The sequence below is a fragment of the Poromitra crassiceps genome (assembly GCF_964638095.1).
Source record: "Poromitra crassiceps genome assembly, chromosome: 25".
NCBI lineage: Eukaryota > Metazoa > Chordata > Actinopteri > Beryciformes > Melamphaidae > Poromitra > Poromitra crassiceps.
In genome coordinates, this window is record NC_139649.1 from 14,432,561 (window position 1) to 14,459,312 (window position 26,752).

At 46.3% G+C, this 26,752-nt stretch overlaps 1 protein-coding gene across 1 annotated transcript in view; it reads left to right on the forward strand.

Annotated features, from left to right (window-relative positions):
- Window positions 1-3,996: 3,996 nt before the first annotated feature.
- cdk18 (cyclin dependent kinase 18) overlaps window positions 3,997-26,752 on the forward strand; it is a gene marked incomplete at both ends in the record, with an annotated part of 37,376 nt that continues 14,620 nt past the window's right edge. Inside the window, 4 exons of the mRNA XM_083660572.1 lie at window positions 3,997-4,114; window positions 18,425-18,561; window positions 25,252-25,386; window positions 26,505-26,561. Coding sequence (XP_083516698.1) covers window positions 3,997-4,114; window positions 18,425-18,561; window positions 25,252-25,386; window positions 26,505-26,561 — 447 coding nt within the window. The remainder of the gene's footprint in view (window positions 4,115-18,424; window positions 18,562-25,251; window positions 25,387-26,504; window positions 26,562-26,752) is intronic.

Consider the following 26,752-nt stretch of genomic DNA (forward strand, 5'->3'; position numbering starts at 1 on the left):
CTTCTGACACCAGCTTGCTCGAGTGGATGAGACCGTTGACTGTTTTTAGAAGATGTTGGCCTCCAGTCTTGCTTCTCTGCATTTCAATGCAGCCCCAGGCATCAGTCAGAACGGTAGACAGACACCACTGCTACTAAAGCCCTAAATGCACCATGCAGAGTGGAACACCATGAAGAGTGGCGTGGTGCTTTGTGATGTCACCACCTGTTGTACTCTTATAGAGGATGATTTGTGATGTCACCACCTGTTGTACTCTTGTAGAGGATGACCTCACAAACCCCCGAGACCAGCCAATGGTGGGAGGCTCAGGCAGCGGCAGGCCCACGTTCAGAGCACTGCTTTTCACCATTGGGTGTCAGACTTCACCAAACATTTACAGTAAGGTGGGCTGTAATTAGTCTTTTGAAGAATTCCTCAGATTTACACTAAGTGTCAGGATTTTGACCTGCATTCATCAACAACACTACTAAATTCCCATATACATTGATTTTCAGCAGATATGAGGAGGAAAACTCCTCCCTGACGACCCATTTTGATGATCTAATGACGTCCTCTATTGCAGCAGTGAATGCTAGACCTCAATATATTTTTGATGAAGTTTGGTATTCCAACAAAATCGAATGCTACTACTAGTACCCACTACCCACCTAAGATTGAGTTTTGCTCTTTCAAGGTTCAGATGCCTCTACTGTTGGCTTTGCAATTTGATTCCAAATCATGATTGTATGTTTTAAACACCATCAGAAGGCTGTCAGTCTGGCTTTGCATGGTTGCGCTGATTAGCTTGCTCCTCTCTACTTGCGTGCTATCCTGCCGAAGTTTTTTTTTTTTTTTTTTTTTTCAGAATTCAAATTCCTCCTGCTCTCTGCTATGGGGATTATTTGTGGTTTCCGTGCAACTATACAAATCTCGAGACATCTGGTGCACTTCTACCTGATAGGATTCTTGGTGGGGTATCTCGTCGTAAGGGCCTTTCTCTCTGTGTGGAGTTTGCATGTTCTCCCCGTGCTCCCCCCAGGGGGTTCCTCCGTATATACTGTAACCCCCCCACTAAAAACATGCAGAAGATCAGATCGTCATCGTCATCCGACCAGTGACGACAACATCCGAAGTTGGTCCCCGGGCGCTGTACGAGAAAGCGACCACTGCTCCTGGCCTGCCCCCTGGAGGAAAGGACATGCCTGGATGGGTTAAATGCAGAGGACACTTTTCACCGGCCACCGTCAGCATGAGTGTGTTGTGGCCGCATGCATGTGTTGTGGTGTTCGTGTGACAATAAAAGACGGGGCTTGTCCCGTTACGAGAGAGAGTTGATTAGCCCCCGGGCTGAAACACTCTTGCACAGCTTGAAGTGTAGATACAGTAGATCACCTCATCTCAGAAGTCACACTAATGCACAACAACCTTTTAAACTCACGTAGCATTTTCTAGGGATTTTCAAATCATACATTTTGTTGTTTATCACATTACTCAAAGCGCTATCATGAAATACAAACTTGTTTAGGCGTAAAAACTGAAACACAAACTATGTCCACAAATCCATATATCTCCAGGTGGTGCTGATGACATCGCAAACTAAAGTGCTTTCTGATGTCTGCTTTCAGAACGACCGAGGCTATTAATAAACGGAGTGCTGTTCCATTGTCAGCCGGGGTGGGTCAGGGCGTACATGACTCCAGCCCAAAGCTCCTTCCTTCACCAGGCTTGTCTGATCTGCAGGCAAAGAGGGGAGGCCGGGACATGTAAAGCAGATGTAACAGAAGTGGAAAAAATAATGCGAGGGAGGAAGATACATGGGGTCCAATGAGTTCTTCTAGGGGCAGTGGTGGCCCAACGGTTAGAGAAGCGAGCTTGTGACCGGAAGGTCGTCGGTTCAATCCCCGGGACCGGCAGGATAAATCTGGGTGGGGAAAGTGAAATGGCAGCGCTTGCCCCTCCCTCATTACCACCACTGAGGTGCCCTTGAGCAAGGCCCTTAACCCCCAACTGCTCCAGTGGAGCTGCTCAGTGGCCAGCAGATTGGACTGTTTTTGTACTGGGCAGCTTCCAGGTGTGAATGTGAACAGGGCGCTCCTGAAAAAGAGAGCATTGCTCTCAGTGAGACTCCCCCTGTATAAATAAAGGTTAAAATAAAAAAAATAAAAATAAAATCTCTTTGCTGGGCTGCTGACAGTCTGATCACATTGGTCTGCACTGTACAGTAGCTGTCTTATGGTGTTGGTTAAAGGCACAAACTGATTTCACCAAACAGTTGTTCCTGGACCAACGTTTCTTCCTAGCCGGGGAAAACCCCGCCCCGAACTCATTTGATTAGTCGCCGCAATTGCTTCTCCCTGAAAATATGCGGCAAGTAAAAAAAGATGTGGTTAAGATTAGGCTTAGGGGTTTTCTCATCTAACCACAACCAGACCCAAACCCTAACTCTAACCACATTGTTGTACTTGCCTAAACCTAATGTGTAAGCCTAATGTTTTATAAAAATGTATGTGGTTAAACTGGGAATGAAACCCCAGTCCTCAGATTGGAAGGCACGCACCTTACCCATTAAGCCATAGGACCGAGCACACCACGAGCTTCACTTTTTTCACACCCTAACCCTAATCTTAACCACATTTTTTAAAACTTGCCCGACATTTTCAGGAAGAAACAATTGCGGCGACCAATCAAATTAGTTCGGGGGCGGTGTTTTCCCGGCAAAATACTAGGAAGAAATGTTGGTTCAGGAACAACTTACTTGGTGAAATCAGATCATGCTGGGTGCACAGCTAGGTCAATTGAATATTGGCTATTACGAATGCTAAGATACTTGAGTTTGATTGTTTTTGAATGACTTAGAATGTGAATGCTACTGAATCAACTGTGAGATCTGGACACAGGCAATTTCCATTGGGAGTTGTTTGCCTGTATTCATGTGTGTGTGTGTTTGAATGCATGCATTGATGCATACACTGACTCACCACCAGAGGCAGTGCAGGTTCTGCAGCAGGCACATGAATCTGCCCAAAGCGCTGTGATTGCTCAGAGACAAAGTAATATCCTGATGGGCTATTAAGTCATAAACATAACAAGAGGGAATCCAGAGCTTCACAGAAACAGAAAAATAATGAGCACACCCACACACACACGCACACACACACACACACACACACACACACACACACACACACACGCACACACACACACACACACACACACACACACACACACACACACACACACACACACACACATCTGTGATAGTAAAGAAATCAAGAACAGAGCCACCAAGGAAGAGATTGCAAAAAGAGAAGATGAAGGCAGCGCGGGAGAAAGATTGAAGTAAGAACGCGTAGTGTCGGCTGTGGTTATGTAACCCGTGGAGCGAGCGGATGAGTGAGCATATTGATCAGCCGTCCTGCTGGTCTCTGCCTCATTATCAGATGTGCTGAACCTGCACAGAAAGGCCCCTCGCTCTGTTAGCATGTGTCGTGTTGGCAGAGTGCCAGGCCGGGCGCCTTTTACGCTTATTATTATGATTGCAGTTAGCTGCTCTAATCTTTTTTTCTGCGTTAGATGAAACTTTTCCTTTGACTGGTCTGCTTTGGTCACATGGCCATATGGAGCAAAACATGTTACAGGCTGCACTTTTAAAATGAAATCCCTTTTTTCCTTCGAGAAAGTGTTTGGCCTGGGACTGCTGGTGGTTTTCGTAATTGCATCATGGATGAGTGGGTGGCTCCATGTATGCCTGCTTATATGAATGGATGGATGAATCATAATCCTGAATGCATACCGTACCGTAGTTATGTGGCTGCATGGATAGTTGAAGGTGTAGGATCTTCAAGATTTCTTTTAAATCTGTTGACTGGTTGTGATTTTAGTTGAGTGATGGATGGATGGATGGACAAGGATCCACCTATGGACTGTAAGCCTTCTGTAGATACTGTATATCTGCTTGTGATGGTTACTCTCTCTCTCTCTCTCTCTCTCTTCTAGCAGACTCTGCTCCTCAGCACCATGAACAAGATGAAGAACTTTAAGAGGCGTTTCTCTCTTTCTGTTCCTCGCACTGAGACCATTGAGGAGAACGAGTTCACCGAGCAGATCAACCAGCTCAACATCCGACACACTCAAGGTAAGAGCCGTCCTCCGTCCATGCCTGCACACTGCTTAAAGACCCAGAGTCGTCCTCCGTCCTGCCTGCACACTGCTTAAAGACCCAGAGTCGTCCTCCGTCCTGCCTGCACACTGCTTAAAGACCCGTAAGAGTCGTCCTCCGTCCTGCCTGCACACTGCTTAAAGACCCGTAAGAGTCGTCCTCCGTCCTGCCTGCACACTGCTTAAAGACCCAGAGTCGTCCTCCGTCCGGCCTGCACACTGCTTAAAGACCCAGAGTCGTCCTCCGTCCGGCCTGCACACTGCTTAAAGACCCAGAGTCGTCCTCCGTCCTGCCTGCACACCGCTTAAAGACACAGAGTCGTCCTCCGTCCTGCCTGCACACTGCTTAAAGACCCAGAGTCGTCCTCCGTCCTGCCTGCACACTGCTTAAAGACCCAGAGTCGTCCTCCGTCCTGCCTGCACACCGCTTAAAGACACAGAGTCGTCCTCCGTCCTGCCTGCACACTGCTTAAAGACCCAGAGTCGTCCTCCGTCCTGCCTGCACACTGCTTAAAGACCCAGAGTCGTCCTCCGTCCTGCCTGCACACTGCTTAAAGACCCAGAGTCGTCCTCCGTCCTGCCTGCACACTGCTTAAAGACACAGAGTCGTCCTCCGTCCTGCCTGCACACTGCTTAAAGACACAGAGTCGTCCTCCGTCCTGCCTGCACACTGCTTAAAGACCCGTAAGAGTCGTCCTCCGTCCTGCCTGCACACTGCTTAAAGACACAGAGTCGTCCTCCGTCCTGCCTGCACACTGCTTAAAGACCCGTAAGAGTCGTCCTCCGTCCTGCCTGCACACTGCTTAAAGACCCAGAGTCGTCCTCCGTCCTGCCTGCACACTGCTTAAAGACCCGTAAGAGTCGTCCTCCGTCCTGCCTGCACACTGCTTAAAGACCCAGAGTCGTCCTCCGTCCTGCCTGCACACTGCTTAAAGACCCAGAGTCGTCCTCCGTCCTGCCTGCACACTGCTTAAAGACCCGTAAGAGTCGTCCTCCGTCCTGCCTGCACACTGCTTAAAGACCCAGAGTCGTCCTCCGTCCTGCCTGCACACTGCTTAAAGACCCAGAGTCGTCCTCCGTCCTGCCTGCACACTGCTTAAAGACCCAGAGTCGTCCTCCGTCCTGCCTGCACACTGCTTAAAGACCCAGAGTCGTCCTCCGTCCTGCCTGCACACTGCTTAAAGCCCCGTAAGAGTCGTCCTCCGTCCTGCCTGCACACTGCTTAAAGACCCAGAGTCGTCCTCCGTCCTGCCTGCACACTGCTTAAAGACCCAGAGTCGTCCTCCGTCCTGCTGCACACTGCTTAAAGACCCAGAGTCGTCCTCCGTCCTGCCTGCACACTGCTTAAAGCCCCAGAGTCGTCCTCCGTCCTGCCTGCACACTGCTTAAAGCCCCAGAGTCGTCCTCCGTCCTGCCTGCACACTGCTTAAAGACCCAGAGTCGTCCTCCGTCCTGCCTGCACACTGCTTAAAGACCCAGAGTCGTCCTTCGTCCTGCCTGCACACTGCTTAAAGACCCAGAGTCGTCCTCCGTCCTGCCTGCACACTGCTTAAAGACTCGTAAGAGTCGTCCTCCGTCCTGCCTGCACACTGCTTAAAGACCCAGAGTCGTCCTCCGTCCTGCCTGCACACTGCTTAAAGACCCAGAGTCGTCCTCCGTCCTGCCTGCACACTGCTTAAAGACCCATGGTTCAGCCCATTCAAAACCTACAAACAATGACCATGTTTGTTTCTGATTTGTCAAAATCAGTGGTTCTGGTTGCTTTTCTCCATTTTTCTGTGACATGGAAAGCTAAACAATCATCATGACTGAATGCCATGGGACATCATTTGTTTGGTATTTATCACATTATATAATGTTTTTTAAATGAACATACAATGAAATCAAGGGTCATTTTTAATGAGGATCCATGTCCAGGCTAACGGAATTCTAGTGAGCTGTTAGCCATACATGGCATTCTCTTAGCCCAGGGCAAAGTCCTGAAGCCCAAGCTATTCGACATGCCTGTGTCCTTCGCTCGCCGGGTGAATGATCAGCCATTTCTCTTACTAATGGATCACAATAATACACAACCTGATTCTGGGCTTTACTTGTAAATACCAAAGCCTTCCTTCCTTCCATGTCTGTAGCAGTGGACCCTCGCAGATTAGCCGGGCTTTTCCGGCTGCAGCTGGTACCGGTACCGCCACCGGTGATGATGAGGCACAGGGGCTAAGCCGGCTTCAAAGGGAAATGAGACGGGCTTATGAAGGGAGAAGTAGGGCAAGATCATGCAAAGGAGCTGCAATGGAGTCAAAATTTCGTTTTGAACGGCGTCTCTGCTGTGTTTGGAGCCAGACTGTCAAGATGGCAGACAGAGATGGAATGTTGTATTGTGGGGTTTGGGACACGAGGATAGTTAATGCGTGTACCTTATTGATGAGTGTGCATTTTGTTGTTTGAGCCGTATGGCTATATGGGGCTGGGTAGTCTCACTCAATGGAAGTAGGCTGCGGGTATAAGCTCTGCATTGATGCCATCCATTTCTCTCGTAATTCTCCTCCGCGCGCCTCCGGTATCTTTCGTGTTTTTTTTAAAATCCACATCGCTACGTGAAACAACAACAAGCACCTCCGAGGTACAGTAGCAACCTACACGCTGAGAATGGCAAGTCTTCCATACTCGACACGCATCGTTTCCTGTTTTGTGTGGCGTTGACTTTTTTTTTGCTAGCCCTGATAAATGTTAATATAAGTTAACAAATGAGCATGTAACATAAAAATAAAATGAACGGTAAGGACTTTGTTTACTGTCCCGCCTCTCTAGCCTGTTTCACTCAAAATACATCATGATGTCACATACTGTGCAAATGGTGTTTCAGTTCGACTTTAACATCGCCCAAAATGCGCTTTTTAACATCGCCCAAGAGTTTCTTCCTCCTATACTCCTATACTGTACCAGAATGATGTGTTGAGCCAGACCTTTCTCCAGCGCTGGCAGTGGCACAGCGCTAATGTGGGGATAGGTCTGGATAATGTGGGGATAGGTCTGGCTAATGTGGGGATAGGTCTGGATAATGTGGGGATAGGTCTGGCTAACATGGGGATAGGTCTGGCTAATGTGGGGATAGGTTCTGGCTAATGTGGGGATAGGTCTGGCTAATGTGGGGATAGGTCTGGCTAATGTGGGGATAGGTTCTGGCTAATGTGGGGATAGGTCTGGCTAATGTGGGGATAGGTCTGGCTAATGTGGGGATAGGTCTGGCTAATGTGGGGATAGGTCTGGCTAATGTGGGGATAGGTCTGGCTAATGTGGGGATAGGTCTGGCTAATGTGGGGATAGGTCTGGATAATGTGGGGATAGGTCTGGCTAACATGGGGATAGGTCTGGCTAATGTGGGGATAGGTTCTGGCTAATGTGGGGATAGGTCTGGCTAATGTGGGGATAGGTCTGGCTAATGTGGGGATAGGTCTGGCTAATGTGGGGATAGGTCTGGCTAATGTGGGGATAGGTCTGGCTAATGTGGGGATAGGTCTGGCTAATGTGGGGATAGGTCTGGCTAACGTGGGGATAGGTCTGGCTAATGTGGGGATAGGTCTGGCTAATGTGGGGATAGGTCTGGCTAATGTGGGGATAGGTCTGGCTAATGTGGGGATAGGTCTGGCTAACGTGGGGATAGGTCTGGCTAATGTGGGGATAGGTCTGGCTAATGTGGGGATAGGTCTGGCTAATGTGGGGATAGGTCTGGCTAACGTGGGGATAGGTCTGGCTAATGTGGGGATAGGTCTGGCTAATGTGGGGATAGGTCTGGCTAACGTGGGGATAGGTCTGGCTAATGTGGGGATAGGTCTGGCTAATGTGGGGATAGGTCTGGCTAATGTGGGGATAGGTCTGGCTAACGTGGGGATAGGTCTAGGTCTGGCTAACGTGGGGATAGGTCTGGCTAATGTGGGGATAGGTCTGGCTCACTAAGCGAGTCTAGGGACTGGGTGAATGCGAGGATGTGAAGCAGTGAATTGTCATCCTACGTTTCCAAACACTCAAATAAATCTGTGGCGGAGGCGGAGGCGGTGTGAATGCATGTCAAGTCATTGGAGCGACGTAAATGGAGCGAGATGGGAACTTGGCTCCAGGCGGCGTGAGTTTGTTGACGACGCAATAAAGTGAAAGCCAAGTCCTCCATCTAGTCTTCACAGCCAAGTCCTCCATCTAGTCTTCACAGCAAGCTAATTGCCCATCGGGTGTTTGTGAGGAGTGACATTGATTGACATTTCGACAAAAACCTTTGAAAAGTTAGATTCCCCAAACAAGATGTTTGTCATGCTGGATGCCAAGGCTGGCGCAGCAGGATTAAAATGCAAGTATGAGGGGGCACGGTGGCGCAGTGGTAGTGCTGTCGCCTCACAGCTAGAAGGTCCTGGGTTCGATTCCCACCTGGGACGCTGTGAGCGCTGAAGGAGTGCGTGCCCGTCCGCATGTCCTCGAGTGCCCACCGCCCGGGTGGGGTCGTCAAAGGGCCTTTCTGTGTGGAGTTTGCATGTTCTCCCCGTGACCCCTGGCTGGGGGTTTCCTTCATATAGGAACCCCACACCAAAACATGCAATATCCTGGTTGCTGATGTGGTTCCTCCTCTGGTCGTTAAGGGCGCCTGTTCGGAGGGAGGTGAACTGGTTGGAATAGCGTGAACCTCCCACGTGCTATGTCCTACCGGGGAAGCTTCCCCTGTCAGGTGAAAAGAAGCGGCTGGCTAACTGCCCATGTCTCGGAGGAAGCATGGAGCCAGTTTTGGCTCTCCCCAGATCGGCAGAGGGTGGAGCAGCAACCAGGATAAATCATTTAAAATTAGCACTAATGGGGGATAAGAATCGGTGGAGGAAAAAAAGCAAATGTGATAAAATAAATAAATACATTCTTTTCTGGGGACTTTTTTGGGGGTTGTGACTGAACTCATGTCATCGCTTGATGATTGTGGGGCCTGACATGACACCATCAGTGGTTATGACATCATCCTTAATGTCGCTCAGTGTTTTCCTGACCTCGTCTCAGTCAGGGATTGTCCACCTCCTTTTTGAAGGCTGTGATCCTGATCTCCCCCACTCTCATCCACAATCTCAAAGCTTGCCCTCTCCTCTAGACTTACTCCAGCTTGTCCTCTCCTCTAGACTTACTCCAGCTTGTCCTCTCCTCTAGACTTACTCCAGCTTGTCCTCTCCTCTAGACTTACTCCAGCTTGTCCTCTCCTCTAGACTTACTCCAGCTTGTCCTCTCCTCTAGACTTACTCCAGCTTGCCCTCTCCTCTAGACTTACTCCAGCTTGTCCTCTCCTCTAGACTTACTCCAGCTTGTCCTCTCCTCTAGACTTACTCCAGCTTGCCCTCTCCTCTAGACTTACTCCAGCTTGCCCTCTCCTCTAGACTTACTCCAGCTTGCCCTCTCCTCTAGACTTACTCCAGCTTGCCCTCTCCTCTAGACTTACTCCAGCTTGCCCTCTCCTCTAGACTTACTCCAGGTGCGGATGCTGGACTTGACTGGTGACTCGTGCTCTGATCGTCCACTTGCATTGGTTGAGGCTTTTTTTTTTGCACTAGATTCATTCAGACTAGTCTTGCTTGCCAGACTATCTCCGTTTCGCGCTGTAGGCTACCAGTGCAGGGGAGAGTCTGGCACCTCTTACTCACTCTGGTATATCTGGAAAAAGAGGCTCTGTTATCTTTACAACCATCCACTGAAAGTACCAACCAGCAGGCTTGCTTTAATTTGCACAATCCAAATCTTTGTCAAAACTTGCCATTTTCAGCATGTAGGTTGCTAGCTTGCTCGCTAGCGTTGTTGTTGTTTCACAGTGGACATTTGAGAGCGACACGCACGGAGCGGAAAGGGATTTCCCTTCCACTCATGGGATCATGTCTATGTTCCCCGGGTTCTATGTTCCCCGGGTTCTATATTCCCCGTTTTTCACTAACCCTAAACCTAACCTCCCCCAGACCCTAACCCAAAACCTAACCTCTCCCACCCCCCACGCCTAAACCTAACCTCCCCCAGACCCTAACCCAAAACCTAACCTCTCCCAGGGAACATAGCGGGGAACTTATAGGACCCTATTTGGGAAAAGCGGGGAACATAGGACCCGGGGAACATAGGGATGACCCCCCACTCATCCACATTGTTTCATCGTTCTTCAAAGTATGAAAAAGAAATCAAGAAAGATGTGAACCAAAACCATTAACCATAAGCTGCTTTCTGGTAAGTGATGTTATCCAACCCGTTTGGTATGACATCACACCAAGTTCACCCTTTATCTTTCAAAAACCTACACGGTGAACGACTGCCCGCCCTAGTGACAGTGTGTGAGGTTTGACCAGGTGTGGCTGTCGTTTACCTGCCTGAATGAAGCAGCTGGAGATGTGCTTGAACCTCCCAGAGCCTCTTGTCTGCTTCTTCAGTCTGTTTCTGAAGGTCAGGGAGAAGGCAGCGAGACAGAGAGAGCATAATGGCATGAGGAAGGAAGAGAGAGCGACGCAGCGTTTGACTCAAAGCGACTGACATTTACACACCTTCTCCTCTGCTCATCTCTCTTGTCAGTCTTGTATGTCAACCCCCTTCCTACAGCAGGGATTATGTCCTGCTCCTGCCTTTTATCCACAGCACATAACTGCTGTTTTGACAGAAAACCTCATCTGACATTTCCCCAAGGATTTACTCACATGTCCAAAACATCCCTTATAGCTGCAAAATGTTCCACACACACAGATTCAAGTATTCATTTTGGACATGGCTCCTTTAACTGTCTTCTTCTCATAAGTGATCTTCTGCTTGTAGAGTAGCGATGGGTATGTTACTTGCATAATTACTCATTACCAGCTTCACAATAATCCATGAGATCCCATTAACCTACTGTAGTACATAATGTCATCTACTGTACTTGTTTTCAGTTACTCTGGAATTATTTGGCCTGCAAAATCAGTATAAACAGTATAAACAGTATATATACATAGACCTTACTATGGCCTAAATGGTAAATGGCCTGCATTTATATAGCGCTTTTATCCAAAGCGCTTTACAATCAGTAGATAGTCTACATTCACCCATTCATACACCGATGGCAGGGTGCCTACACACCATCGGGAGCAAGGAGGATTAAGTGTCTTGCCCAAGGACACAACGACAGCAGCTGGGAGGGAGCGGGGATCGAACCGCCAACCTTTGCGTCATTGGCCGACCCGCTCTACCTCCTGAGCTACAGCCATAGACCTTATTAAATATAGAAGGCATCCTCCTGTGAGCCCCTCCAGCAGTAGTGGCAGTATCAGATTGGATTCCCCAGTGTTGTTGTGTCTGTTTACACATCTGGGCAAATTAAATCAAATTTGGTTCAAATTATCTGGATCAAATTTAAGACAAAGAAAGTCAATCAGTCTCAGATCACTGAGCGGGAGGAATTCATCAGCATTACCCACAGGATGCACGCACGCACTACAATGAGGATAACACGCATGCGCACGCACACACGTGCATGCACACACGTGCACACACACACGTGAATAATTTATTTATGTCCACATAAATACAAGTATGCAAACGACATGAACACTAATACTAATTCAATCAGATATTGGGAGTCAGTCAGTTACATAAGTGCCTAATTGGCAACCACAATAATGCATACACAAAGGATAACAACAACACACAGGACAATAGCAGGTCGACAGATAGAGTACAGTTATACTGTAAGACAAGGTAACGGTCAGTATCCACTTCATGGGTACAAAAAGCAGCGCCATTGAGTGGCTATACCAATAACAGCAGGTATTGAACAATACCTCGCTAGCTGCTTGGCCCTTCTCTTAGGGAGACCAGCCATCTGAAGGCCTCTCACAACCAGCTTATGAACATGACCCAGGCTGCCAAATATGAAAACTAAAAGTTGTTTACACCTGTAGCCCAGCTGTGAAATGGCCTGCTCCAGCTGTTGATATTGCAGTTAGAAAGGCTTCCTCTCTAGACTGTGGTCAAAGGTACAGCCAACGTCTAGAACAAACACCTCTGTAGAAAAGGGTCCATAATGGCCCACCATCAGGCCTGTTCTTGGGGCAATTGACGCCCACGAACCAAGGCTCCAACGACGTAATGATGACGACACCGCCGTGACATCATCAAGGATGATGTCAGAGTTCACCTGTGAGGTCATCAGCGATGTCAGACAGTCTAGGCTGACTGTGATGGCAGACGGGACTTTATGAGGTCACCGATGATGTCATACCTCCCCGGACGTTGTGACATCACCAACGATGTCATACACCAAATGTGGGGGGGTATATAACAAGGTGTTCTGTTATGATATGTATTCTTGGTCCTGTTTCCCTTTCTGTATACGATGTATACTGCTTCTGCCTGATACTCAATAAAGATCGCCTGAAAAGACATCTCTGTGGTTCTAACCGATCACTGCCCGTGAGCCCTCACCTACGATCCAGCACAATTCACACTTCACCCAAGGCAAGCACATAAGCTTCCTTACAACCTCTCTCTCTTTTCATTGACAACAACATCAGGGTATTAGCTGAGATATTAGGGAACACATTTGAATCATCACTACACAGACTGAACATGCTCGGCTTCACAATAGAATGTTTAAAGAGCGATGTTGAAGACCTGAAAGTAGAAGTGATATATTTTGAGATCAGGTCCATTAATCGGTCTAATCTAATTAATCGGATACCTATCATGTATCATGCCTACCTATATGTAAAGCCCTCTGTATGCATGGCAACCATTTAAGATGTGAGACATGGTTTCAGTTATCTGTTCATGACCATGATGTAAACAGCGAGGAGCATGACAACAATCTTTTCAGATTTGTCCAACCTAGTTGTTCTACATTTTGTCTGTGGTCAGATAATGGACATGTAATGGCACCAGCTGTGTTTGCCCTTATAGTTTCCTTGTTGTTGTTGTGTTCTTCCTCCCACCTCTTTTTGCCCATCTCGCTCTACCCATCTCGCTCTACTCACACTCTTTGATAGAAATGCTGCAAAAACATCATGTGGTTTTCTTTATTGGATTGTCCTTTTCCAAACAAAATGTCTAGTGGCCATCCATCCATATCTCACAGCAATCAGACACTGTGGGCCCTATTCTCCCACAGGCCTTCGGCGCTAAAACGGGCCTTAAACGCAAAAAAACGTGCCTTGCGCCTGTTTTGGGATGATATCAATATGGCTTTACGCTGCCAAATGCGCTTTAGGCCGAATGGGCGTGGCGCAGTCCCAGAATGGGCCAAAGTGGGCGTGTCGGCGCTAAATACCTATCTTCCGAGCTGGCGTTAATTTAGCGCCTTGCGCCTTTGAAAAGCAGGCCTATTCCTCCCCTCTCTCCTCTGTCACCCTTACCTGTGTCACTCTCTCCCTCTCTCCTACTGACAGGAGCAGGCATTGGTGTGCGTTTACCAGTTTATTGTGAAATAAATCCTTCCGCGTTGAGTTACTGTCACAAGCCTGTGTGACAACGCGTCCAGCCTGGGTAAAACAACTCCGTGTACCGCTTTGAGGCTGCAGGCAGTCTGACAGGCACAATACGACTGTCTCTCTCTGACTGCCTGTGAATGCCCCAGCATGCAATTGGGTACTCAATTTCGCTACTAAATAGCAACTAAATGAGGCGAAATAGATATAAAAGGTCGATCTAAAATAATGTGTAATGGTAACACAGCCTGCAATTGTAGAACATTTCAATATTGGACCAAATAAATAATCAAAATTAAAACACCACCCTAAGTGAAACATATATGTCCTCCTGGGCCTATATATATCCTTTGTCGATTTAACGTCATTTAGATAAGTGTCAGAGGAACGCGCTTCAGAACGCGCTTCTACTGTCATGTGCTATACTGTGATGTCCGCTCCAATAACTTTGCCCAACTTCACATTTAGTTTTACAATAAAAACACATTTATGCAATGACTTTACATAATGTAGGGTATATTTATGTGCATCATTCTACCTGCAGCAGGGGAGAGAAAACGATATCATTCTGAACAAACTTTCACCAATATAAAATTAATCTCATCATATAGGGATAGGCTATATTTTTGTAGCTGATGCCTTTAGAACATTATTTTCACTTTGATCTTGCTATAGTGTAGCGTATTTACATGCTTGCAGTATTGAAACTGCAGTTAGATTGGTTTGAGAAGCATAATAATATGGAATAATAGCCTATAATGCAGACAGACAGACTGGATGAAGGGAGGGGGGGGGGGGGCAGAGCGTTTGGCTTTCGTCTGGTTTTGCGGGATCACTGGAATTGGAGCTAAAAAGGCAAGCGTGCGATTCGTTTATTGCACTTATCCAATGAGCATGACGGTGCATAATTTTACGCCTAAAAGGCGTGGTTGTAATGCTTTGGGCTGCATCTAGCGCCAGCACGACGATATCAAGTGCGCCTTTCCACGCCCACTGCTTTGCGCTGCGGCTGGCGCTCGGCCTAGAAACTGCGCCGCTGCAACGATAGAGCCCTGTGTGTGTGTGTGTGTGTGTGTGTGTGTGTGTGTGTGTGTGTGTGTGTGTGTGTGTGCGGTTGGTGTGGGGGTGTGTGTGTGTGTGTGTGTGTGTGTGTGTGTGTGCGGTTGGTGTGGGGGTGTGTGTGTGTGTGTGTGTGTGTGTGTGTGTGCGTGCGTGCGTGTGTGTCGCTGACCCTATTAACATCAGGAGATCAAAGGAGTGCTGTAGCTGTGATATTGAAATGAGCAAACCAAACAGGTCGCCACCCCCCCATTTCCCTTGTTTACTCTGTCAATCAATCTCATATAAAGTGGCCTGTATCTGCCTTCTGTAGATCTGTTAAAACACCCTGTTAAACACATCCAGCCATTGTAAAATCAGAAGGTCTGCACCACCTCTATCTAAACCACCGTCTATCTGTCTTCCTCTATGTCTGTTGTCACTGATACACCTGCGGCTTATTACATCTAGTGTGTGTGCGTCCGTGCGCGTGTGTGTGTGTGTGTGTGCGTGCGTGCGTGCGTGCGTGCGTGCGTGCATGCGCCGCACGCTCTCGACACAGAAGCCATTGGAAAATCATTATTCCCTGAAATCGTCTTTCTTTAGGTCAAGGTCAAAGGTCAAAGGTCAAAGGTAGTTTTATTGTCCCCGCAGGGAAATTGGTTTGCAGACAGGAAATCTAAAAACACACATAGTGCAGCACAAACACTAAAACAGGCACAGAAATCCTCACATTAAACAACAAGGGCTAAAAACAAACAAACACTTGAGTCAAGATAAAACTACAGCTAAAAACATACATACATAAAACATAAAAGCACAAAAAAGCACAGAGATTATGAGATTAAAGTGGCTTTAAAATCACATTGGTCCATAAGTTCAGACAAAGGCTGACATATTTGGGCACAGTATATCCCTATACCTATAGACTGTCATCAAATGAAGCATTTTCACTGTATCATTTTGGAGAAATTGACAGTCTTAGCTTAGCTTCTAAATTTAGAAGTAGTTAGTTGTGTTAAAAAAAGACTGGTAAAAGTAGAAGTACTGATTCAACTTGTTTATTCAAGAAAAGGTAAAAATTACAGGCTCTGAAATGTAATCAAGCATAAAAGTAAAAAAAGTATTTCTACCAGCTGTTTCTGGGCAAAGCTAACTGAACCTCACGACATATTGAATTTTTGCGTGTTCAATTCTAGGGTGGGTTCTCTGCTTGGTTGGTTCATCGTCTCAGACGATGAACCAACCAAGCACACACGGACACACAGCTCTCCAATAGGAGGATTTGCTACAGCTGGTGTAACTGACAGTCCTTCAAGTCAGTTTTGGTGGAGCACGAAGTCCTTCATCACTTGTGTTAGTGGTAGCAAGTGGACTTGGTGCAGGCGATATGTGCCCAGCGCTTGGCGGATCCGGATCCGACACACGTGGGCCAGACTGCATGGACATCTTTTTGCCTCCAGAAAGACCCTGAGAGCGTCGGGATCCGCCCTCTCCTCCAGCTGTGCCTGAGCCCTCACCAGGGCCGGGTCACCGCCGTGGTCCAGCAGCAGCTGGATGAAGGTCGTGTTGCACCTGTTATGCAGCACCATCTCCAGCAGGAGAGAAGCCAGGTCACGGGTCAGAACGCCAACGGCCCGGAGAAGCAGGCAGAACCACTCCAGGTTGTTGCTTAAAGCATTGTCATAGAGAGGAGACTGCCAAGGGTTGTGAAAGCTGACTATGTCAACAGAAACAGCATGGAACCTGACAAGTTCCTTCAGTATGTCCAGCCTTCCATCACGGACAGCATAGTAGACCAGGGTGTGGTGTGTGTGGTACTTGTCTCTAATGTTGGGGTCGGCCCCGGCTTCCAGGAGGATCCGGACACAGTCCAGGTGTTTGAGGCGCACAGCATAGGAGAGAGGGGTACAGCCTGCATGCTTATCAGGTATGTCTACCTGAGCTCCCTGGGTAATCAGGTAATCCACACAGGCAGCATGACGCCACAAGGTTGCGAGCCCCAGAGGGGTGTGGCTACAACCGGCAAACGCCACAAGATTAATCTCCCTTCTGAAGCGGTCTTCCTGCAGCAGGGTCCTCAGTTTGTCCAGGTCTCCTGCACAGTGGAGCTCCCCGTAGTAATTCCATGCTCGAGCAGCCATATCTTCAGATCTGTCAGAGTACATCACCAACTTGCTGCGTCGCAAACAGAAGGCTTTATGAACGGACAATTTGTTTGACTGACATCACTGATGACATCACTCACTGATGACATCACTACCATTCAAGTTACATCACTGATGACATCGCAATTACTCGAGTGACATCACTGATGACACTCGATGTAGAAAGCTTGAAATCTCTGCGAAATCTCTGCAGCCATCAAGGTAACTTAACACAGTGTTTCTCAAACTTATCCACATCAAGGACCCCTAAACTGATACAAATGAGACCACGGACCCCCTTTTTGATAAGATGTTTTGTGTGTGTGTGTGTGTGTCTCATGTGACATTTCACAAGCTATATCTGCAGAAATACCTACTTTTCACAAGACCACATCATTCATTTGCATAATGGTAAAGTGAAGTCCCACTGATTGTCACACAATGTGTGAAATTTGTTCTCTGCATTTGACCCATCCCCTGGGGGAGCGGTGAGCAGCAGCAGCGCCGCGCTCGGGAATCATATGGTGATCTAACCCCCAATTCCAACCCTTTGATGCTGAGTGCCAAGCAGGGAGGCAAATGGGTCCCATTTTTATAGTCTTTGGTATGACTCGGCCGGGGATCTAACTCCCAGTCTCAGGGCGGACACTCAGACCACAAGGCCAGCTGAGTGGGTCACCTATAGCTTGATAATCTTTTCTCTTGATGTCTTCGGAGAGGCCATAATCAGGTGAGAGGTAGGCTACCGTCTATTGACCAGCGTGAGCTGGAGATTTCTGCTCACACCCTGTTCTCAAAACAAGGCAAATACGGTTTTAATAAGCTTTCCCATTAAATAAAGAAGTATACTATGAATCGACCATACAAGTCACTTATTTTTTTTACACTTGCCAAAATGTCGCTATTGTAGAAAGCAGTTCAAGAAATAACACACCGTCTCATGTGTAGGTCTATTTTCATTCAAACATTAAACTAGAGGTTAATCTTAGTGTTCTTATGTCCATTATGTTGGTCTCATAGTTAGATTTCTACTTTTTCTATTGTTAAAAAAAAATAACTTTATCATGCTTTTACTTTGAAGGCAAAATCACTTAACCGGAAGTGAAATTCCTGCTGGAGCTGAAAAATTCCTGCTCACTTGACGCTGGTAGATCTTCAGAGCCGTTCAGATCGGACTTCACTGTCTCCATCTTTACTAACTCCATGCTTTACTGTCTCCATGCTTTACTGTCTGCATGCTTTACTGTCTCCATGCTTTACTGTCTGCATGCTTTACTGTCTCCATGCTTTACTGTCTGCATGCTTTACTGTCTCCATGCTTTACTGTCTCCATGCTTTACTGTCTCCACGCTTTACTGACTCAGCCACATGATTTGGAGGAGCAGACTCTTTGCGTTAACATGCAGGTGTGCCTAATGAAGTGGTGGATGTAAATGTATGTCGACGTGACACATGTTTGTGCGTTGTTTACATGTGTGCAAGAGATAGAGTTCATAGTAATAATACAATCCTCACTTCAGCATGGTGGTGGATGTTTGTTGACCCTGGAATCTTGAACGCCGGTGTCCGTTTGAAGGACAGTCTCTCTCTAGCCCCTGAATGTGTTATGCCTGTACAGTATAATAAGTGACTGACCGGTTCCTCTGTGTGTGTGTTCTCTAGGACTGGCTCCAGACAGCCTGGGTCCTCCGTCTCACGATGCCAGTCCGGTGAGTCCTGAGCCAGCCACGCCGGGAGCCCAGTCACCCTCCCAGCTCCACTACCACAGCAAGTCCCAGCACAGACGCTTCTCCATGGAGGTAGTGGTAGAGAGGCACGGGTTAGAGGGGAGGTTAACAGCTTCTCCATGGAGGTGGTGGTAGAGAGACACGGGTTAGAGGGGAGGTTAACAGCTTCTCCATGGAGGTAGTGGTAGAGAGACACGGGTTAGAGGGGAGGTTAACAGCTTCTCCATGGAGGTAGTGGTAGAGAGACACGGGTTAGAGGGGAGGTTAACAGCTTCTCCATGGAGGTAGTGGTAGAGAGACATGGGTTAGAGGGGAGGTTAACAGCTTCTCCATGGAGGTAGTGGTAGAGAGACACGGGTTAGAGGGGAGGTTAACAGCTTCTCCATGGAGGTAGTGGTAGAGAGACATGGGTTAGAGGGGAGGTTAACGCTTCTCCATGGAGGTGGTGGTAGAGAGACACGGGTTAGAGAGGAGGTTAACAGCTTCTCCATGGAGGTAGTGGTAGAGAGACACGGGTTAGAGGGGAGGTTAACGCTTCTCCATGGAGGTAGTGGTAGAGAGACACGGGTTAGAGGGGAGGTTAACAGCTTCTCCATGGAGGTAGTGGTAGAGAGACACGGGTTAGAGGGGAGGTTAACAGCTTCTCCATGGAGGTAGTGGTAGAGAGACACGGGTTAGAGGGGAGGTTAACAGCTTCTCCATGGAGGTAGTGGTAGAGAGACATGGGTTAGAGGGGAGGTTAACAGCTTCTCCATGGAGGTGGTGGTAGAGAGACATGGGTTAGAGGGGAGGTTAACAGCTTCTCCATGGAGGTAGTGGTAGAGAGACATGGGTTAGAGGGGAGGTTAACAGCTTCTCCATGGAGGTAGTGGTAGAGAGACACGGGTTAGAGGGGAGGTTAACAGCTTCTCCATGGAGGTAGTGGTAGAGAGACACGGGTTAGAGGGGAGGTTAACAGCTTCTCCATGGAGGTAGTGGTAGAGAGGCACGGGTTAGAGGGCAGGTTAACGCTTCTCCATGGAGGTGGTGGTAGAGAGGCACGGGTTAGAGGGGAGGTTAACAGCTTCTCCATGGAGGTAGTGGTAGAGAGACACGGGTTAGAGGGGAGGTTAACAGCTTCTCCATGGAGGTAGTGGTAGAGAGACACGGGTTAGAGGGGAGGTTAACAGCTTCTCCATGGAGGTAGTGGTAGAGAGACACGGGTTAGAGGGGAGGTTAACAGCTTCTCCATGGAGGTAGTGGTAGAGAGACACGGGTTAGAGGGGAGGTTAACGCTTCTCCATGGAGGTAGTGGTAGAGAGACACGGGTTAGAGGGGAGGTTAACGCTTCTCCATGGAGGTAGTGGTAGAGAGACACGGGTTAGAGGGGAGGTTAACAGCTTCTCCATGGAGGTAGTGGTAGAGAGACACGGGTTAGAGGGGAGGTTAACGCTTCTCCATGGAGGTAGTGGTAGAGAGACACAGGTTAGAGGGGAGGTTAACAGCTTCTCCATGGAGGTAGTGGTAGAGAGACACGGGTTAGAGGGGAGGTTAACAGCTTCTCCATGGAGGTAGTGGTAGAGAGACACGGGTTAGAGGGGAGGTTAACAGCTTCTCCATGGAGGTAGTGGTTAGAGAGACACGGGTTAGAGGGGAGGTTAACGCTTCTCCATGGAGGTAGTGGTAGAGAGACACGGGTTAGAGGGGAGGTTAACAGCTTCTCCATGGAGGTAGTGGTAGAGAGACACGGGTTAGAGGGGAGGTTAACGCTTCTCCATGGAGGTAGTGGTAGAGAGACACGGGTTAGAGGGGAGGTTAACAGCTTCTCCATGGAGGTAGTGGTAGAGAGACACGGGTTAGAGGGCAGGTTAACAGCTTCTCCATGGAGGTGGTGGTAGAGAGACACGGGTTAGAGGGGAGGTTAACGCTTCTCCATGGAGGTAGTGGTAGAGAGACACGGGTTAGAGGGGAGGTTAACGCTTCTCCATGGAGGTAGTGGTAGAGAGACACAGGTTAGAGGGGAGGTTAACAGCTTCTCCATGGAGGTGGTGGTAGAGAGACACGGGTTAGAGGGGAGGTTAACAGGGGGAACTGCCGCCTACAAGCGTATTCTAGCAAGCCAATGCCATTGCTACAGGTAGAAAGATTCAAGATTCAAGATTTTTATTGTCACTCCGTAGTACAAGTATCACGTGTGAAATTCTTGTGCTGTGAACTCCGTTTACAACATAGTACAAATATAACAGGGCATATGAGTGCAAAAACAACAAGAGACACAACAAGCAATAAGGCAGTAGAGTGATAAGACAAGTCAGAGACAGTGGCATATTCACTGCACATAGGTGCACATGTCATGTGCATACTTTGGACGTACTTAAATTCGACGTATTTGACGTACAGGTGCAAATAGCATAGACCTAATTAAACATACAATTAAACATTAGACATACATAATGGTAGCATCTACAGTGCGGTACAGTACAGCTACTACACTATTTGTGTATGTTAAGGAGTCTCGTGGCCTGCGGGAAGAAACTGTCCCTATATGTGGCTCAGGAATAGACATAATTCTGCACTGTCAGACTTTGTCATTTAACTTTTATTACAATGTGGTTGTATCAAATCGTATCTTGAGATAAACAGATCATACCATCCCTTGTTCCTTTTTTTTTTTTTTTACTCTTTATTTTATCAATTTTCAAAAAAGACAAAGACAGACAGGTATACACAAATAGAAACAAAAACAATAATACAAATACAAATACAAAAAGAGGCAGCGAACAGGAGGTCTTTTTTGAGAGAGGTATTCCAGGTGCAGATCTTCATATGTTAGTAACTTTGTTATTTCGATAATGGCAGAGAGAGGAAAGAATGCTGGATGGAAGCGAGGGGACACAGAGAGAGATACAATTAAATAATAAAAAATAAAAATAAAGAACCCTAGCCAGTCTCAGATTCCTGCAGGTAGCAGTCCCACTTTATCCAGAGGTTTTCACCCTTGTCTTTCTGGAGGCGGAGAGTGAATGTCATCTTTTCCATAAGATGTATATGGTTGACGATTCCTATGAAGAGTCCAGCAGTAGGAGGGCTTCTCTGGAGCCAGTCCCTTGTTCCTTTTGAAGTAAAAGGTTAGTGCAGTGCTGTTAGGAACTTGTCTAAGTGTAAATGTACATTAAAGATATTAAAAGACAGCCTGACATGCATGTCATCAGAAATGGCAGAAGTAGTCTGCCCTCCTCACTAAACTCTTCCCCAAGAGTCATCTCTCCATTTAGACCTCCGCCAAGCTCAATGACATTAGTCGAGTCACCTCAGAAGCTTTCCGTTGCTTCCCTACAGTGGTGGTAGAAGGATTCAGATCTTAGCAATACCACAGTGTAAAAATACTTTCTTACGCGTAAAAGTACTGCATTCAAAATCTTACTTTCATAGTCGAAGTACAAAAGTATTAGCATCAAAATACTTAAAGTGATCATCTCGAAGATTTCAGTTTCGTTCTCTTTGGCGACACCTATGGCGATGAGCGGTCATTTCAGCCAGGTGTCACCACCACAGACACCCAGGCCAGTTAATAAATGCTGCAATACTCAAAATGCAAAGGCTTCCATCAACGGGCCATAGGCTCAATCACCATTGTGTTAACTCAGTTGGCGATAGATAATGACTTAAGAGACATTTATTTACATGACAATCTTTGAGATTATCACTTTAAAGTTAAAAAAAAGTAAAAGTAGTCATTGTGGCCTATTTCAAAATCATAATATATCATGTTATTGGACTATGATTATTGATGCATTCATGTGTTCAATATTTTAATGTTGCAGCTGGTAAAGGTAATTACTTTATATGCTGCTGGGTAGCTTAACCTTAAAATATATCAAAATGTATTAGTTCATTTATATCTGCAAAGTAACTAACTAAAGCCGTCAAATAAATGTTGCGGAGTAAAAGGTACAATATTTCCCTCTGGAATGTATTAGGAGTATAAAGTAGCAGGAAATGGAAATACTCAGGTAAAGTAAGTACTGTGCCACTAAATTGTATTTAAGTACAGTGCTTGAGTAAATGCACTTACTTACATTCCATCACTGCTTCCCTCCATTTTCATCCCTGCCTCCAGCACCAGACACAGTTCACAGTTACACCTTTAAAAGAGTCCCCGTGGAAAGAGTGTGAATGAGTCTGACTCTTCCTCATACGCTGCACAGCTCAGACACCAGACAGCCGAGCAGACCTCTGACAGAAGGAAGTGTTATTGAGTCACTCAGGAAAACTTGGTGCTGTGAAGACAGAAATAATGGCAAGACTCTGAAAGTGCTGCATGGGAGCTTAGAGAGAATGACAATCAACATGCATAATAAATGTGGAAGAATGATACAGGGGACAACTGTTGCTAAGAAACTAATCCTGAAGGAATGGAAGTCCCCTCTTCACCCTCTTTTCAATTGTGGCTGGCGGATATGACCTCTGTTATACGGATGGAGAGACTTAGGTTCCTGAGGACCGACTCACTTAAGAAATTCTCTGCCATTTGGGACCCGTTTCTAGCTTACCTCGTTGAGGTTGGCGGCGACGGGTGATTCGCCAGACTGGTTCCTCATGGACCCCCTGTGTGGGATCTGTTTGTTTTTGTTTTCTTTTGTTTTCTTTGAGGTCTGAACCTCTTCGTCTTGTTGATATGTTGTTCGAAAATTTGAAAAGAAAAATTTGGAAAAGAAAAATGAACGTGCAGCCACCTTTGAACTATGTCTTAGAGCACCCGACTTTGTTCACATATGAACGTTCCAAAAGCATAAAAGGCCAGTTGATAAAAGCTCATATAGATACGTCTGTAATTATGTCACATGCACAAAAATGTGTATTTTTTATGCAATTGCTTATTATAATAGACTTCAAGGAAATTGAAAATACATCTGGGTGGGTGCACCATAGGAGTAATGTTAGAAGGTGAGATCTAAATTCACCAGTTTGACTCAAATGAATTGATAAAGCTATCCTCAATTGTTTGCCAAAGAACTTTGCCTGGTAACCAGCCCAAATTAATCCTTGATTAGGGTCTGGACGCTCTGCAATGCCTTATCGGTAACATTAGATCATGTTAGATTCATTATTTTAATAAGGTCCCACCGACCAGCCAATCAGGTGTCCCGGACAGTAACGTGTCCTGAATAAACGCAGTGGGTGGGCGTAGGTCCAGGCCCATATGAAGAGTGTGACAACTGCGATTCATATGGGTCTGGATACCAGGCTACAAAGAACGTAGTCTAACTTCATTTCTGTAGATCCAGGCAATTATAATGACGCAGAAATTAATAAATGAAGGTTTCTTACTGAAATGATATAGAGCTCAACAGTCACGTGACGTTTCCAGCCCCGGAAGAGAGTTCCCCATTCATTTTCTCCATAGACATTTCAAAAAATCTCTATATAACAAGTTTTAAAGGGCCTTGTTGGGAGCAGTTTAATGTAGGAACTACCGTAAATTCCGGACTATAAGCCGCACCGGTGTATAAGCCGCACCTGCAAAGTTGACTATTTTTTTCTTATATAAGCCGCACCGGACTATAAGCCGCGGGTGTTTTAATGGTTTTTTTTTTTTTTTTTTTTTTTTTTTTGTGTTTTAATGTTTAATTACCATATGTAAGGGTTCATGCACAGAGGGGATTGTCGGGAAAGAGATGGCTGTTTGAGGAAGCTCCCATTTATTAACATTTCAACAAAACAACATAACACAACACCACCTGTGTTGTTTTTTACAGTGCACACAGTGTCATACAGTGTCATACAGTGTGGTGAAAAGAGGGCAAGAGAGGAAATTAAAACTTATTATAGTTATATAGGATTTATAGTTAGAAAGAGTGCTAAAAAAGAGAGATTTTTTTTTTTTTTTTTTTTTTTTTTTTTTTAATCCATAGATAAGCCGCACCGTTATATAAGCCGCAGGGGCAAAAAAAGGCCAAAAAACGGGAAAAAAGGTGCGGCTTATAGTCCGGAATTTACGGTACTTTCGTTACCAAACTACACTCACTAGCTGCTAGCTAGTTCCTACATGAAACTAGCAGCAGCTAGCTAGCAGGTGTAGTTCGGTCGAAAATAGTTACATAAAACATACATAAAACTGCTCACAACAAGTCTGTGGATTATCTTGAGTAACCGGGTCATGATTTCTGGAAAGAGACACTGCTGTTGAGTTTTTCAATTGTATTTTTTTGCCGCTTTGAGCATCACAAGCCGAGTGCCACCCTGTTCCATTGTATTGGAGAGAAGGCAGAAATCTCTACGGCTGATATCTCCAAAATGCAAACTACTAACACAAAACAATCTAAACGGATAAATAGCACTATAGGTGGGGAAAATATGTATTTTGGATTTTAGGGTGAGCTGCCCCTTTAAGGCTGGAACTGTGACCTACTGAATCATGAGTGACCATAAAACATTTCACTTGGCGCAAAACAAAAAGCCGAAAATTTGATTTTTTTTTCTCTTTCATGCTTGTTATTTTTTGTTTCGCATATTAGGAAGGGAACATAATTGAGATTAAACGATGACCTCCTTATCATCATAAGGCAAACAAATACAATCATCAGTGTGAACAAAAATGCGTTATAAGCATTCATTTATGGCAGCCTAAAAAGGCAGCTACACTGCAAATATACAGTAGAGGCTGGAAAAATGAGTTAGGTGGGTTACTTTCCACTGCATCCCTAGACGTGAGTGTATCTGTGTTGCTAGCGTAGCCGTGTTGTGTCCATGTACTGATGGGTGTGTGTTGGCTGCCTGCAGGACGTCAGTAAGCGCATGTCTCTGCCCATGGACATCCGCCTGCCTCCAGAGTTCCTCCAGAAGCTACAGCAGGAGAGTGAGAAGAACTCCCCGCCCTGCAAGCCTCTCAGCCGCATGTCTCGACGGGCCTCGCTGGTCAGTGGCCTACCTTCACCACAGTGCTTGTATTAGCCTTTGACCAGCTGATATATCAGTCTAACCCTAATATATACACAACCTCGTATCTACTGTATAATAACCAATCTGCATACTAGCCTAATGGCACACTCACATACAGTCTATTCAAAAGCCAGAGCTGTTGATTACCTTTAATTGAGCCAATTAATTAATCAACTAAGCTAGCGATGGGGTCAGAGTTCAATCCAATTTCAGTCTCAGCAATGTGCGCAGCGGCCTTTGCAACGACGTCAGGTCGCCTGTCGTAGTAGACAACAGAAGTATAGACAACATGCCATTGCGACCGATGATAGAATATGATCATCGCTGGTGGTGACGTCGCCGATCATAAATCGATGTACTTACAAAATGCCGTGAAAAGTCTTTGTATTCACATAAACGATGAGAAAGAACATCCAAAAACCAAATGAGGGCAGGTGCTCCGTTTCCAACAAAGTAGTGACCACTGGAAACGGAGCCCTGCAGTGTGCGAGCCGTTTTTACTCATTTTGTATTCACATAACTCTTATAACTCTCATTTTAGCTACATTATTAGATGCCTGACCAATAAATGGCTTGGTTTATATTCCAGAGCATCTTATTGCATATGTCACAGAAGCATTGTCTCCTGTAAATTACTAACCTTCTTATCCTGCATCCCTGTTAGTACTTTTCCTCTGTCTTTCCTCTTTCCTCCTCTAACTGCCCGTTAGGAAGCGTCTTCCTTGCCAGCCTTTTGTCATTTGTACATAAGAAAAAGACTTATTAACTGACTTTCCTGGGCTAAATGGTTACCGTACATTAAACACATCTCCATAAGTGTACTCTAGAGATGAAGCTATTTTTTACTGTTCCAGTGTGCAGTTTAAAGAAGGAAATTTAAAAATTTTAAATAATTTAAAAACAGCCTGCCTGAGGAAATACAATTGGTCTACAATATATATCCTCATTTAAAAATGAAAGATCATTTTTAGATCATTTAATATGAATAACTTGCTAATATGTTTCTTGGAAGTCACAAATATATTATTTGCTATGTGGATTAGGGTTATTTTCCGTATTGCTGCTTAATGCGTCTCTTGTCTTTTTGCCTCCAGTCTGACATAGGCTTTGGGAAGCTGGAGACGTACGTGAAGCTGGGCAAACTGGGTGAAGTAGGTGTCAAACCCATTACACAGACCTTCACCTTTGACCACGTCCGTTTTCAGACGGTCAAGAGCTGGCTGATAAGAGTCCAGCGAGGGATGAGTGTACGATGACTACACCCACCACCACCGCTGCCCCCCAGCAATAACATGAGGCTCGAGTGAACTTTATATCAAAGGCTTCTCTCCGGCTATGTCTT